Source organism: Buceros rhinoceros, unplaced genomic scaffold (assembly GCF_000710305.1).
Source record: "Buceros rhinoceros silvestris isolate BGI_N320 unplaced genomic scaffold, ASM71030v1 scaffold37661, whole genome shotgun sequence".
In the NCBI taxonomy this organism is placed as follows: domain Eukaryota; kingdom Metazoa; phylum Chordata; class Aves; order Bucerotiformes; family Bucerotidae; genus Buceros; species Buceros rhinoceros.
This window is the reverse complement of record NW_010393141.1, coordinates 1-14,515: the sequence shown is the minus strand read 5'-3', so window position 1 is coordinate 14,515 and position 14,515 is coordinate 1. Positions and strand designations below refer to the sequence as shown.

At 38.4% G+C, this 14,515-nt stretch overlaps 1 protein-coding gene across 1 annotated transcript in view; it reads right to left on the bottom strand.

Annotated features, from left to right (window-relative positions):
• LOC104501023 (regulator of G-protein signaling 22-like) overlaps positions 1–14,492 on the bottom strand; it is a gene marked incomplete at its 3' end in the record, with an annotated part of 22,793 nt that extends 8,301 nt beyond the window's left edge. Inside the window, exons 1-4 of the mRNA XM_010144757.1 lie at positions 14,468–14,492; positions 13,803–13,831; positions 10,460–10,522; positions 2,184–2,405 (exon numbers count right to left, since the gene is read on the bottom strand). Of these exons, the coding sequence (XP_010143059.1) occupies positions 2,184–2,405; positions 10,460–10,522; positions 13,803–13,831; positions 14,468–14,492 (339 nt within the window). The remainder of the gene's footprint in view (positions 1–2,183; positions 2,406–10,459; positions 10,523–13,802; positions 13,832–14,467) is intronic.
• Positions 14,493–14,515: the final 23 nt, after the last annotated feature.

Genomic DNA, 14,515 nt, shown 5'->3' with positions numbered 1-14,515 from the left:
TTCCCCAGAGAAAGATGTTACATTTAATCTGATGTGGTTTGTTACCTTGGTTAGCTTCCTTACCCAGTCAGCCTTAGGCCTTGCTGGGACCCAATCCAGCAAAGCTTTTAGCACGTGTTTAAGTTTAAGCATGTGTTTAACTTCCCTTGATTAAAGTTAAACACATACTTAAGTGCTTTGCTGAACTGAGATTTCTCTGAAGCAATGTATGTGGAATGCCAGCCAATTTCTTTCCATAGTTGTGATCGATTCTACCCAACTACACAGGTTTTTTTCTTAGAATATTTTACACCAAGTTGATTTTGACCGTTGCTAAGATACTTACCTCCACATCAATAATTTGAAGTGTGCATGTACATCTTATCTGTAAATTTGTAACAGTCTGAGAGGGAAGTAAAGTTCAGAGAAAAATACCACTGGGTGTATTTCTTAGGGAAGGTGTGCTTACATTCAGGCTGTAGCCTGAAAGGTCTGCTAGGGGTCTCCAATCATAGTTCATTTTCATTAGTAATGTACCAGTGATCCTCTGTGATTTTAACTGCACTTCTTGGTGCAGCTGGTGTGGGATGACTTCTTCTGGTTCAGTCATAGTGCAATACAGTGATGAAGCCGACTTCTTTCACCTTGTGTAGTTGCAGTAACAATTTTTGCCATGCTGTTTTGCAGGCCATTTTGTTCCAGATCAGCATCGAGATGCCAAGCTGAACTGGATGACACATCTGCTTTACCTGGCCAGTAAAGAGGAGTCAAAAATAAGAAGAAGCATCACCCCTCCCCCCAAAAAGGAGAAGAAAGCGTACTGAGGCATACTGTTCCTCAAAAGGCCATAATGCTTTACATCTGTGGAAAATCGTCTAGAGAAAGAAATGTATTCTTGGAGCTCTGTTGCTCCAAACCACATGAAAAATGTAAGTTACAGTGACATGGCTTTGAATTCGTCAAGAAAGGCCATCCACAGTTGCAGTGCTGTGAGTTTATCCCAGAAAGCAATGTTAGTCACACTTACACAAGCATACATTTCCTCAGTTCAACCCTGAAAGCGAATAAGAAATCGAGAATAGCTCTTTTGCTTTTGTGCTCCAAAGCAAAGAATTTGTGAAAATTATTTAACATGGTAGGGATGTCTGTGAGCCTTGTCCTGTTGTAGCATTTGTCCAGTTTAGATGCAAATAATTGCAATTTCACATTACTATCATTTTGTTAAACATAATTGCCTTTGACCTCTCTCAACGTTTTGTTTTCTGAAAACCATTAAGCTTATACTGGGCAAAGCAGCAGTCTGTTACAACTCCCCGCTTTTCTCACAGCTTTCCAGCTTTGACATAATTTAGAGCAGCTGCTTCTAAAAATGTAGCAAGACCTTAGACTGTCCTTGAATGAAATGAACTGAAGTCACATCCGTCACGCTAATGCAAAGTAAGCAAGAAAGGAATAAACCAAGTATCGCAGTGAAGTATTTTTACTCCTCCAAAGCTGTTGTTTAAAGATCAACTCCCAAAACTAATCACACTGTCTTGTATCCTCTCAGGTCTACATAGTGCTTCAACTCTTGATTTTTAACTTGCCTAATTTGGTGCTGAAGAAATCCCTGAAAGTAGATGAGTAAGAGTACCAATATTGATAGTGTTTGAGCAGGTCTGAAACAAGATTTTTTTTCTAAAATCCAACCTACCTTTCCACTAATTTCGCTTTCTTGTTGCCAAAGATTATTTTCTCTGGCCATTTCAATTGATGCTAACCATGTAACTCCTTTGGGAATTAATGGAAGAGAGAGTTATGCGTTGCCAGACCACAGATGAGCTCATACCCACACAAGGAAATTAATTAATAAGGAAAGACTGAGATGCATTAGTTTCAGTCAATTTGCACATTCCAAGGATCACTAGTAAAGTAACTGTTGTCATAATATTTTTTCTTTTAATATTGAAAAGCATTCAGACCACACAACTGAATCCTGCCCTACAGAATCTTCAAAATTCTGTGCTACAGGATGTACATCTGTAATTCCATTCACTTGTCTGCTAGACACATGTGCATTGCAGGGCATAATTTGGCCCATCATTATGTTTTCCTAACATAATTTAACATTTTTCCCAAGCTACCAAGCCAAACACAACAATAACTACTGCCAGTATCTCTACAGTAAGACCTAAATATAAACTCAGGGGCTATAAGATGCTTACCATAGTGCTGTAATTTGGATCAATATTGAAGGCTGGAGAAGTGCTGCGCATTTTGGAGAGCTGCCCATCATTCTTTGCTTTCCTTAGAACATCATAAATGGGGTTTGGAGGTTTTTGATCATGTAGAATTTTTTTCAGCTGGCTTTCGAGGCATTGTGGGGCATCATTAACTACTTCAAAAACCCCAAAGTCAGAGTTAAACTTAACTGGCTGGGCAAAAGTCTACAAAAGAAGTTAGGAAAGTATATTACATTGTAGTAAGGGAACTCCTTCATTTAAGAAAGTTACTTTTCTAGTATAGGAGCATCCTGCAGAATGCGAACTGCTATTATGAGACTTTTCTCTTACCTGCTGTAGTTCACGCTCCAGACCTGGAATAGTAATTTTCCTGTATTCTTGTTCTCTTCACTGTATAGCTTACCAAAGCATTCCTACTTTTTCTCTCAGCTAAGCTTAATTGTCAAGAATCTAACTCATTCTAGATCACAGACCATTGTTTTTCACATGCAAATAATAGATCCTGTACACAGATTTCTAGAATATATAATTCGCTGTGACTTTAGTAACTGTTCTGCAGGAGACTACTTACCTACACTATCTCCACTGCTATTCTCCCATTCATTACTGCAAACAATCAAGCTTTGAAAAGATTAGCAATGAAGATGACCGTTTAAATGTGAGATGCATTTGAGGAGGATGAATCTGAAGATTTCCATATGTAGGAAAGGCTTTTCACCATATTGTTACTTGTAGGTCAAACACCTACCAAAACCTATGGTCTGTAGTTTTACTATGCATCAGTAGTTCAATCAGATACTGTATAAAACATGAGGTAGACCAAACTTCAGCTTCAGCTATGTAATTGTAACTTTTGTCAGCTCAAAAAAAACCACTTGTACACAGTAAAACAGAGCCAGCTTTCATCTTTTAAACTCTGGTATTAGGGATTTCCCTAAAAGACTATCTTTCAAATTCTCTTACTTGAAATGAAGAGGGAAAAAATGGATGGATTTTACAGAAGGAACGGGGATACCCAAGACAGTTATGAATGAGATTATATACAACCAGAGCGTATTAGCATCTCTGCAATGAGCTGGAAGCAAGAAGGCACGTTGTATTTAAGAACTGAAGAAAATCCTGGCCATATCCAGACCAAAGTGCCAAAATTCTTTTTGTTTGGCTTCATTCCGGACAGGATCCCACCTGGTGTTTGTACAGTTGTCATTCCCTTGCACTTAATAAGATTATTTTATTTTTTCAAGCACTGTATTTTTCATTTCCTTGAACTTTTCATAAATCACATATATACACATAGAATATAATTCATATATATACTACATATGCTGAATACACGCTACATATAATATAGAAGTATATTACAGAGCAATTTTATTCCAAAGTAACCATATCTGTGTCAGCTATTTTGTTGCTTCTGTCTGAAGCCCCCTTGTTAATCAACGTCTTGCAGAGCAATGGCCAGGATCGAACCATGTGGCTGCAACATGTGGTTACAACATTCCCTACTTATCCCATAATGTCTCACTGTGGAGGCTCAGCCTGGAAAAGCACGTAGCATGAGAGAGCTTTAAGTGAATGATTAGTGCCTATGACATCATACTGTCACTGTTCAGAGCCATGCATTGAATTGCATGAGTCTGTTTAGTTACCTAACTTCAGTTGAAATCATGGCTTGGTTTTTGTTCTCTGACACCTTGTGCCTCTTTTGGCATTAATTTTCTCCAGAGTACTCTGCAAGTTTTAGTGGTTTCTTTATCCAGATGTACTGAATAGCATTTTAAAGAGCCTTTTATGTATAGTAGATTTCTCTATACTTCATTCAGACCTTCTCCCAGTTCGCTGTGTGTACATTTCATTTACTTTAAAACCTAATTTGGGCCGCTACCAGCTTTTAAGTGACAAGCTGTGCAACCTTAATAAGCTCCAAATGTATTCTACCTTGTTTATTTTTTCACATTTTTTAAAAAGAAACAGGAAAAAGTACACTAAGAAACAAGGTGCTTCAGTCTCTAAGGATTTGAAGTACTCTTACTTGCAGGAAAAAGCAAGCAAAGTGCAGATTCCATAATATAGGGCTACGTGACTAGACATGACTAGATTATTTTAGTCTCATATTGTTTAACTTGAAATCTAAGCAAAGACAACATTAGTTTATCACAGACACATACTTTTTACATAATCATTTTTAACTTACTCTAGATCTAGGTTTTCCAGTACACATTCTAATTAACTGAACAGAAAATGTACAACAACTTTCATGTAGTGAAACAAACGCTAGTGACAATTTTTAAAGCGTATTGCTATTTTGGGAGTCTGACTACAAATCATTGCTAAGACAAATATGCTAATGGAACAAAAGAACATGCACTGATGGGATAAGAAGATTAAGACTTCATATACTACATACTTGACTGAAAAAGGTAGTTCTAGGCCAGACTTCTGTGTTTTGGATCAAGGTGTAGTTACCTAGCCCCAGGAACATCAAGAGTCATGCACACTTCTTGTATCAGACAGAGAGTAGCCAGTAGATCTTCTTAACTTGATGATAATAGACTACTTTTGGAATACTGAAGTCAGTTTTGGGTCCCCAGTACAAGAAGAACATTCATATATTTGAGTAAGTCCAGCAGAAGACCACTGAGATGGTCAGATGCTGGAGCACTTGCCCTTGAGAAAGGGATGAGAGAAGAGGGCTTGTTTAGCCTGAAGAATAGACAGCTCAGGGAGGATCTAGCAACAGTCTTACAGTACTTACAAGGAGGTTACTAAGAAGGTAAAATCATGCTTTTCATGGAGGTGTATGGTGGGAGGATAAGAGACTGCAGTCATAGACTGAAACAATAGAGGTCTCAACTGGATAAAAGAAAAAAGGTAATTGTGGGACATTTAGCATTGGAACAGGCTGTCGAGAGAGACTATGGAATCAGTTGCTGTTTTCAAGACCAATGGAAGAAAGTGACAAGCAACCTGGTCTCAATAGTAAAGCACTGACCCTGCTTTGAGCAGGAAGCTGGACTACAGACCACACACCAGCCCCCACCCCGCCTCTCCCCTCAAAGCCCATTCCAACCTGAGTGATCTATGATTCTGTACAAATCCCAAATTCTACCAGATAGAGTATCTCATCAAACTATTATATAAAAGCATTTTAGAATAGTTAAAACCTTTCTGGAGAAGCATATTTCACTTGCTTACCAGAAAACTGGAATGATAAATCCGAATGTTTTTATAAGCATAATAAAAGTCCTGACTTTAAGTCATCCGCATCATAAAATGAAAGTGCTGATGTTATGATAAGAATCAAATGGGAACACAAAGAAAATTAACCTGATTTCTTGTAGGAAATATTTTCCCAGTTATAGTGCAGGAGAAAGGATCAATCAATCCATTTCCCTTCCAGTATGTGAAGAACTTTGGAGGAAAACACACAATCTAACCATTCCCACATATTACAAGCCGCAAAAAAAACCAAAAAAAAACCAAAAAAAAAACTTAATGAACTTAAAACTTTTCCCACAGAAGCCAAGTGCTGTAAAATCTTACAAGGTTTCACAGGACAATATGTTTATGGCACCACCAATATTCTGGGTCATTGCAATCATAAGAAATCTCTTCAGTGAAGATGCCTATGTTAAGGAGTAGATGACAGCTTACACTAAAAAGGAAGGGGGAAAAATTACCTGTGACTATCCAATATACTAAGAAATATCTTTCTTGCCCCACATTTGGCAAGGGCTTTGGCTTTTTACAGCCAGGTAAAATACACTAACCAAAGACTAAGTGTATCATTCTCTCTCAAGTTTGGAACAGGTTTTGATCATTTGCACATAGAAAGGGTAAACCGCAGAGCCAAGTTTTACCTCAGGATGTTCAAAAAAATAAGTTTAGCAGCAACCTTGAAGCTTGGGATTCATGCACTATAAATGTAGCACAATAAATAGGATCAAAAAGGACTTGAAAATACCAACAAATAAAAAACCTACAGACTTTGCAAACTATTTTGTTCACAGGAAATTCTCCCCTTGAACCCAGTATGATCAATGTAACTCAGGGAGGTAATCTCAGCTTCAGAAAAAAAACTCCAAGCAAACAACAAAAAGCTGTTTTCAGACTGTGGTACAGCAGCACTATTAAATAAATAGACAATTGCAGGTACATTTTTGACAGCAAAGAAATTTCTTAGCTGTCAAATGCACACTGTATATGGTTTCAACTGAGGAATAAATACATAATTTTGAAACCTAAAGTTATACACTTTATTGAAGGAAGGGCAGATTTCTCTTGGTCCTCCCAAAACAGAAACCAAAACAGCATCCATCACCATGTTGCCAGGATATCGGACATATAAATCTCACTGTTCTCTGCCTTAACTGTTTTCAGATATACTTAACTTCAGATACACTTAACAAATGTTTAAAAATGCTCACCACATCCCACCCCAAATAATGTCTGATCCCAACAACAACAGAATGACCACAGCTTGGCCTCCTCTTAGGTTAAGGCCCTGAAAGGGTGGGAATGAATGGAGACCTCATCCAGGAGCTTTGCCAAAACTTCCTTAAGACAGGTGTGCGTATATCATAAATAAACGTCAGTGAGGGTCCACACCAGAAGAGAATTTGGGCAGCTTTATGAAGTGGCTGGGAAATTCACACTGCACATTGTCAATGGCAAATCTCCCACTGACTTTAATGAGTCCAGGATTTCGTTTCCATTGATGAGTAAGGCACAAATCACAATCACATACCACAATCTAATCAAGAGAGAACAACTTTTTGCATAAACCCATTATCAATAAAAAAAGAAGTCATGGATGCTTCTTTTGCAACCTTGAATGTCAAAGTTATCAAGCAAGTTTTAGTCCTCGGTAAATCTCAACATAACATGCACATAGGGCCTTACTAAAAGGTCATTACTAAAAGCCTTTTTGTATTGGCTGTATTGGCACCTGCAGCCTCCCTCCTCACACCTCAAAAGAAAAGAGGAAACTAATGAATTTACATCGATGCCTTGAATTGATGCATCGAATTATGCACAGCCACCTTCAAAACAGAAGAGCCTGATCCATGCAGGACAGTGGATTGCTTTTTGCTTTCTGTCCTATATGTCATCTGCTGCTTGTAGATCAAGCCTGGTTTTACTCTTGACAGCACTAGGTTTTCAGGATCATTCAGTTTTCAGAAAGACCAGTTTGCCAAAACTATATTACTTAGGCTTTAATTGCTTTCAGAATCATCACCTGCATAAAATCCTGGATCCCAGACTACTCAACAGAGAGCTTTTACAGTGAGAACAACTTTTAAAAGAAGTAGTCTTCAAATCTGAAATTGATAAAATTGGGTCCTCTTGATATCTTTCTGCTGTAAGGGAAACCCACAGCCAAGGACTTGTCACCAAGAGCGTCATCTCCGGAATATGCTTCAGTTCAGGTGCAGTCAGATCTTATCTCTGTTTCAACTCCTTTGAGGTCGCAGAGAGGAGTGCATTTTCAGCAGGATCACTGGTAACTGGAAAATGAGGGCTAAGGCCCCAGGATGGACTTGGGTTGGAACAAGTAGCAGACCACTTGTAGAGTGCAGGAGAAAAAAAGTTGACACTATTGTGCTTTTTCTGAGGCCTCCATCACTGACACCCCAACACCTGCATGTCAGTTCCTGACTTCAGAATTTTCATTCCTGGCTAAAGATATTCTTGGATGTCTTAAATACATGGATCAAAGATTCAAATTCCAGGGATGCCTGACCAGCTAGAAATGGAAATGTATTCAGGCCAGCGTTTCTTGTAAATCTTTCATTTTAGATTAGTTACTAAGGAAGGTGTAACTCATTTGTATGTCTTGTAATTGGTTTCTGCTACTGTGAAATCACTGTACTACTGGCAACAAGTGCCCTCATGAGGGTTATCTTTATTATTATTTTATCTTTCGAAAATATTTTCTCTACAAAGTATCCTTCATTACAGTATATAGATCTTTGGAGTACCTAGATATTCATGTCAGATTGTATGAATATTATTATAGCACCAGGATCATTTAAAGGATATCCTGTAAATCAAAGCAAAAAAAAAATACCAAAAACAAAAAACACCACTCTGCTGCTGCTATAGCAAGTCCCCAGTGATACAATTTTCCATACACTAGTGATGCATTATAAATCAACGCAGAGGCAGTCTCTTAAAATAAGCATATGCTACCCCTGATTTCTTGTATCAAATCCCATAATATTTTGTTTAACTTGTTGCCTAACTACTAGCACACCTGGGTAATACTGTTCCCAGGCAACAGCATATAAGCACAACAAGAATAAAGCAATGGAAATTTCAGTGCCATGTTTTAGTAGAAGCCTTCTGAGAAGGAAAGGGAAATTGGGAATATAAAGTATTCAAACCACAGGACTCAAGGCATTAATAGAACTTAATCCTGAAGAGGGTAAATCCTCAGGAAAAGATCAAAGAGAAAATAAAACCAATTATGAGAACATTACGGATAAAAATAGCTAACAGAGTATCTGTTTTCATGAAGATACGTAACCATATAGAAGAGAGACCACGTATCATCTTAGAAAACTATCAAGATTACCAGCATAAAACAGTATTTACTTCAGGAGTGTCTGTGAACTTTCCAGAGCCATCAGGAGTGCCTGGACAATCACTGTGGTTCAGAGCTGGAGAGCTGCGCCAAGACTGTGGGCTGAGGAGCCCTCTGAGGCCAAGGAGAATTTTGGCCTCTAATAGATGTCCTGAAATCTGTGCCTGTCCAGGGAGACCTGCAGACTAAGCAGGCTGAACTTCTTACCCACTCCATTCTCTGTGATTTGTGAGCGTAGTTTCCAAATAAGCAGCAAAGACATGGAGGATGGTATTCCTGCGCTAAGAACAAGCTGGCATACCGAAGGAGGTCTGGATTACAGAAGGTACAAAGTTAGGCTTGGATTTAGGCAGATATCCTAAAGCAGCTGCGGGGCGGGGGGGTGGGCAACCTTCTCACCACAGATTATCTTCCATCTGTGACTCCTTAGCTTTGTAAAAATTATTCTTAGGAATCTTGCAGTGTGTGAAAGCATGTAAAGGCGGAGTTCCTGAGAGAAGACAGTATCACTGCTGTACGCAAAACCCACAATCTGATACAGAGTTACACCTCCACATAGTATTTTAAGACAAAAACTTGGCATGGGGAGCCCATTTTACCATCCTTAGTTCTACAACTCCCATTACGTGTATTTTTACGCATATCTGTGATGTGGCTTAGAGAGCGCACCTATGTCTAGCTCGGTTTGGTAAGCCTGAATCATAGCTGAATTTATTCCAATAGGATCTGTACCATTAGATCCAAGGAGCATCAAGAAATATTCTGCCCCTTCCTAATGCTGGTGGAGGTTCCTACCAAGCAAGCTGCAGAAATGGATATATGTTCTCATAGTGCAGTCTGTTGGACTGCAGAGCTTTAGGAGGGAGATAGGCTGTGCGGCAGCTCTGGGGCAGATTGGCGAGGAGCCATGAGTGACACTGTAGAGAAGTCTGTGCCACCTTGCAGGAGAGCATGGGTGTGAGGTGTGGGGATGAAGAGAATGAGGATAGTCAGGGGCGGAGAGAATGGGGACAGTCAGGGCCAAGACTACTAAAATGCAGTTGGGAGAAGTTGCTACAACAAGGAAGCAGGACAGTGCAGGTGACTTCATGAGAGCAAAATATAGAGCAAATGGTTAAATGTAGGGCACTTGGTGTGGTTACCTAACTGCAACCACATCATCACACAGAATACAATGTAAGGCTGCATGCTTCTAGCTGCAGATAGTGGGAGAAAAGGAGGGGAGTGCCAGCTTTGGGACATTCACAGCCATGAAGGGAAACAGAGCTGGTTCCTGAGCTAACACATTTATTAATCACTGAGTACATTGCCAGAAGAATGTAAAAGGACAAGCATTTCTTACATCGGCATGTCATGATATTAGGATAAAAGTGGACTCTCTATACTTTTAAAAAAGTGTTTATGTGTCTAATTTCCTATCCATATTATTTTGGTGCATTGTGATTTAAATTCATAAATTTGCAAGAGAATATCTGTCCCCAGAAGTCCAAATACTGTTATTTTTCCTGATGCTGATAATAACATTAATAAGAGTTGCTTCTATTAAAATACAGATCTACTGTAAAAGCCACTTAACTACCCAGTGGCAAAATGTTCTAAACTGGATTACCTTATTATTAATCTTAGTAAGGTGTTTCTTGTGTTCCGCACGGGATTTTTCTAAGATACTTACCGGAAGACTCAAAAATTCATTGAAGTAGTCCACAAGCATATCATCTGTGGCTAAACATTCTTCCTACAGAGAGACAAAACCACAAAGCAAGGCTTGTACTAATCTGTGCTAACATGGTTTGAATGCACCATTGCCTCTAACAACTATTTTTCCATAAGATATGACATGCAAACTTTTGCAAAGTGTTAATTCCCACTTTTGAGAATATAATCAATGAATCATTTTTATATTCTGGTCATTGCACACTGCTGAGGTCCTTAGCAATTTACACATGAAGGTAAATCCTTTGCCAAGAAATTTACAGATAAAGCCTTCATAAGCCCAACAGCTTCTGAATATTCATGTTTACTTTTGGAAAAATATGCATAAGCTAACAGTCAGGAAATTCCCCACATTATCTCTTTCACACACATCTGGGAAGGAGGGGAGTATAAAAGTTCACCAGACCCTGCTTCTGTTCCCACACTACTGCTCGGGGATCTTCTGAGGGATATTTGGGGAATAAAAGGAAGTGCACTGATCTATAATTTGGCTCACCAAGCAAACAGCATATGCCATACTTTGAATCTGACAGAATTGGGAGACTTCCTGTTGACCTCATCAGAAGTGAAGACTGCATCTGCAGGTGGTTTTGTACCCTTTCTGACCTCTGCATTTTAAATCCTGCAAGACTCAAAAACTGTAGAACAGAAATAATTTTTTTTTGCTGTTGACAAATCAGTAAGTATGAATCCCAATCTTACTTCTACTGTGCTCGAAACCACCACCAGTCCCATTTCAATTTGACAGAGGGTAAGAGTAGAACATTACTCCACTAGTCTTTGGAAATCTGTCTTCAGTAAAATGAAGACTCCTAAACAGTTTTTAATACTATCATTTTCTTGAATAATCTATTATTTCTGCCTTGCAACGCATGGAGAACGAACCTGAACCAACTGTGTTTGCCAATATCAGGAAAGGTCTTGTACATTTTTTTTTCTTAAGCTCATAGCATTGAAATGCACACGTGGGGGTAGCATTAAGGAGAGGTTATGCACAGAGTACATGGTGTCACCTACGGGCAGGCAGTATCTTGATCCAAACTCCACAGCGTCTAACCTAAATAGAGACAGCTTATACTCAAATAAGGAAGAAATCTTGAATTGATGGACTTTAAAATCAACTCAGGTAGGCCCCTATGTGCTGCTTGGCAAGTCAGAACCAGACCTGATGGTGTTTGTCCAGCCTTAGTCTGCCAGCATTTATTCCTTAGCACTTGTGGTTGCTGCTGTGAGTGGTACAGGACAGGCAAGTTAGCTCATGCTTATTCCTGGAAAACATGGACAACACTGAAAGCAAGGCTTTCTCATTACAGAGGTCATGCTTTATTTGGATCACAGGCCCATGGTTCCAAGAAGTTGCAGTACCATGGACCTAGAGATGTTAGGGCACTGATTAAATAGGAGAACTCACCTAACTGTCTAACCTAAGCATTTCGAAGTCAACAGAAAATCCTCTCGCTAATGTTGCTAGTCAGTCAATCAGATCCAGAAATCTCAGCTCAGCAACAGTTAATACATTTAACAAAAAAATTCCTTAGAAACAGGCTGCAGTGTGCCTCATCTTGATTTGGGTAATGCACAATTAGATTTGACACTGATAAGGATGAATCTGAAGACAGCTAATTATGATAATACCCCATGAAAATATTTTGTTTCAAAGGACTTATTCAAAACAATTAATTTATTACTGGCTAAAGCATAAGCTCTTTAAGAATATGCAGGTAACACGTGTTTTTAATTTTCCAAGGATATAATTCTCTGTAGTCCAATATAACAGCAAGATATGTAAACACAGTGGTTGATTAATCAATAAAATATTTATGATCTTATTAATGCAAGCTTTACTATTTACTGATCTTACTACATCTATACACAATATATTTTCCTCTGGGTTTTGGAGCACTTTTTTTTTGTGGTGAGTTTTCATTTGAAAACACAGTTGCACTTTCGTATTTGTACATTGTAGGTTATGGAGTTGCAATACAATACTATAGCTTAGATTTTTGTGTCAGGAAGTATTTTGTTTCCTTTCTTCTCATGCCATCTTTCCTACTGCACAGTCCAAATTATGACTAGAAAAATCTGCCTTACAATTGCAACTGGAGGTCAAGGTTTGCTAAAAATTGGTTCAAAACTGCAGTTTTGCCTTCATGCAGTTTGGAGACAAATAGGAACATCCTGGGCCTAATTTCTATTGCTCTTTTAACATTGAAAGGAATTTTAAAATAATTTTGGCCATGGTATACTACCATTTCTTAGACCTTTTGTGGAAAAAAACCCCCTAATTACTTCCTATCTACAGTATTTGATAGCTTTCTCTATTACTGCCATCATGAAAAAGTACAGAAATTCTGAAATATTATTGGACACCAAAGGAGAAGATGAATGCGGGTGAAAGTGGCACCATCTTGAAAGGTTTGCATTTCACATTGTAGCACCCACTAAAATGAAAAATACCTCTCCACTCCTGAAAAAATATCCATATTAAATGGCATCTTTAAATGTCAAAAGTTAAAAGTTAATATAAAACCCCAATCATGAATAGAACTCTGACAGATTGATGTCCATGTGTGGAGCTCTCCTGGAATCAGACATGTCTAGTCACACTAAGTAGCCTGCAGAATCAAGGTTTAACACGATGTAAATATGCAGTTGAAAGATGTTCTCATATACATGTTTATACATGATAAACATCTGCTATATATTTGTTTATCTCTACCGAATTCCTGTTGATTCTATTTATAATTATAAACAGTATGGATAAAATAGTATCTAGAGGCTCCCAAGAGAAATAGCAATACATTTATACTTTAAAATACACAGTATACAAATGCATCCAAAATAGGGAAGAAGCAAACATTACCTAACCCGCATGATTTAAGGTGTCATTTCATCTGAGATGACAAATATATACACCTTTCAAATGAGAAGACGAACATCAGGGAAATCCTACAACAAGCTAGGAGCAAAGGGGAAAAAAGGTAATGTAAGGAGAAGATTGTTAAACCATCGGCATGTTGAACCTTCCGGTTGATTGTTTCCTTCCTTCCTTCATCCTGTTTCTCTTTCCATTTCCATCCTTATTCCCCATAGTTTGCTTTTACTTTTTTTTCCAAATTATTTTCATACTAAGGTTTGGGGTTTTTTTCTTGTCTGAGAAAATTGTGAGAAATCACTCAGTGCTTCATACTTACACGGAAGAAAGAAATGAGAAAACAGACAAGAGTTCCCAAAAATGTTTTTTGCTTTTTTTGCTCTACAGTTGCATGACAAAACGATGAGGCCTTATAAAGCATACTTACAAACACTTCTTCTGTTATACATGGAGGCTCTGAAACAAAAATTAAATACATGTTATTCAAGTAATACAGTCGACCCTGTTCAACTACAGTTACTGAACAGAAACAAAAAGTAGTAAGGCGTGACAACCTTCCAGGATATTCTGAAATAAAATAATTTAGCCTGATGAAATAAACTCTAAAAACATGCAGTAATGTTGACCCATGCATAAAAAGGTTTTCTATCACAAGAATTATTTAAATACAATTCAAATATTATTGATCTAGATTATTTCTAATACATATCAGTTAACTTCTTGCCAGCTTTTCTTTGCAAAATCGGTTTATAGAAGCTTGCTGGTTTTAATGAAAATACAGATTTGTACGAGACTGGGAGCCTTGAACAGCAAATATTACAAATCATATGATAAAATTTAAAAAAATGTAGGCGTTCCCAGATAACTAAACGTCATTCATTCTAGGAGATTATTCCACCTTTTGTGATGCCATTTGAGGGGAGTAAATGTCTGTCTTCAGACTGATGAGCTTTGCCGGGCAAGTTTAAACCCAGCAGTTCAAAATCCCCTCCTTTTGTATCCCTGTCTCTGTACCTGGAACCACCACCCCGGGGCCAGACCCCCGTCTGACAGGGGTTCATCCCAGCGCCCGGCACGGACAGCGCTACGTACCGGTGGTAAGCCGCTTCGACTGCATCCCGGACCTACAGACGTGAGGGC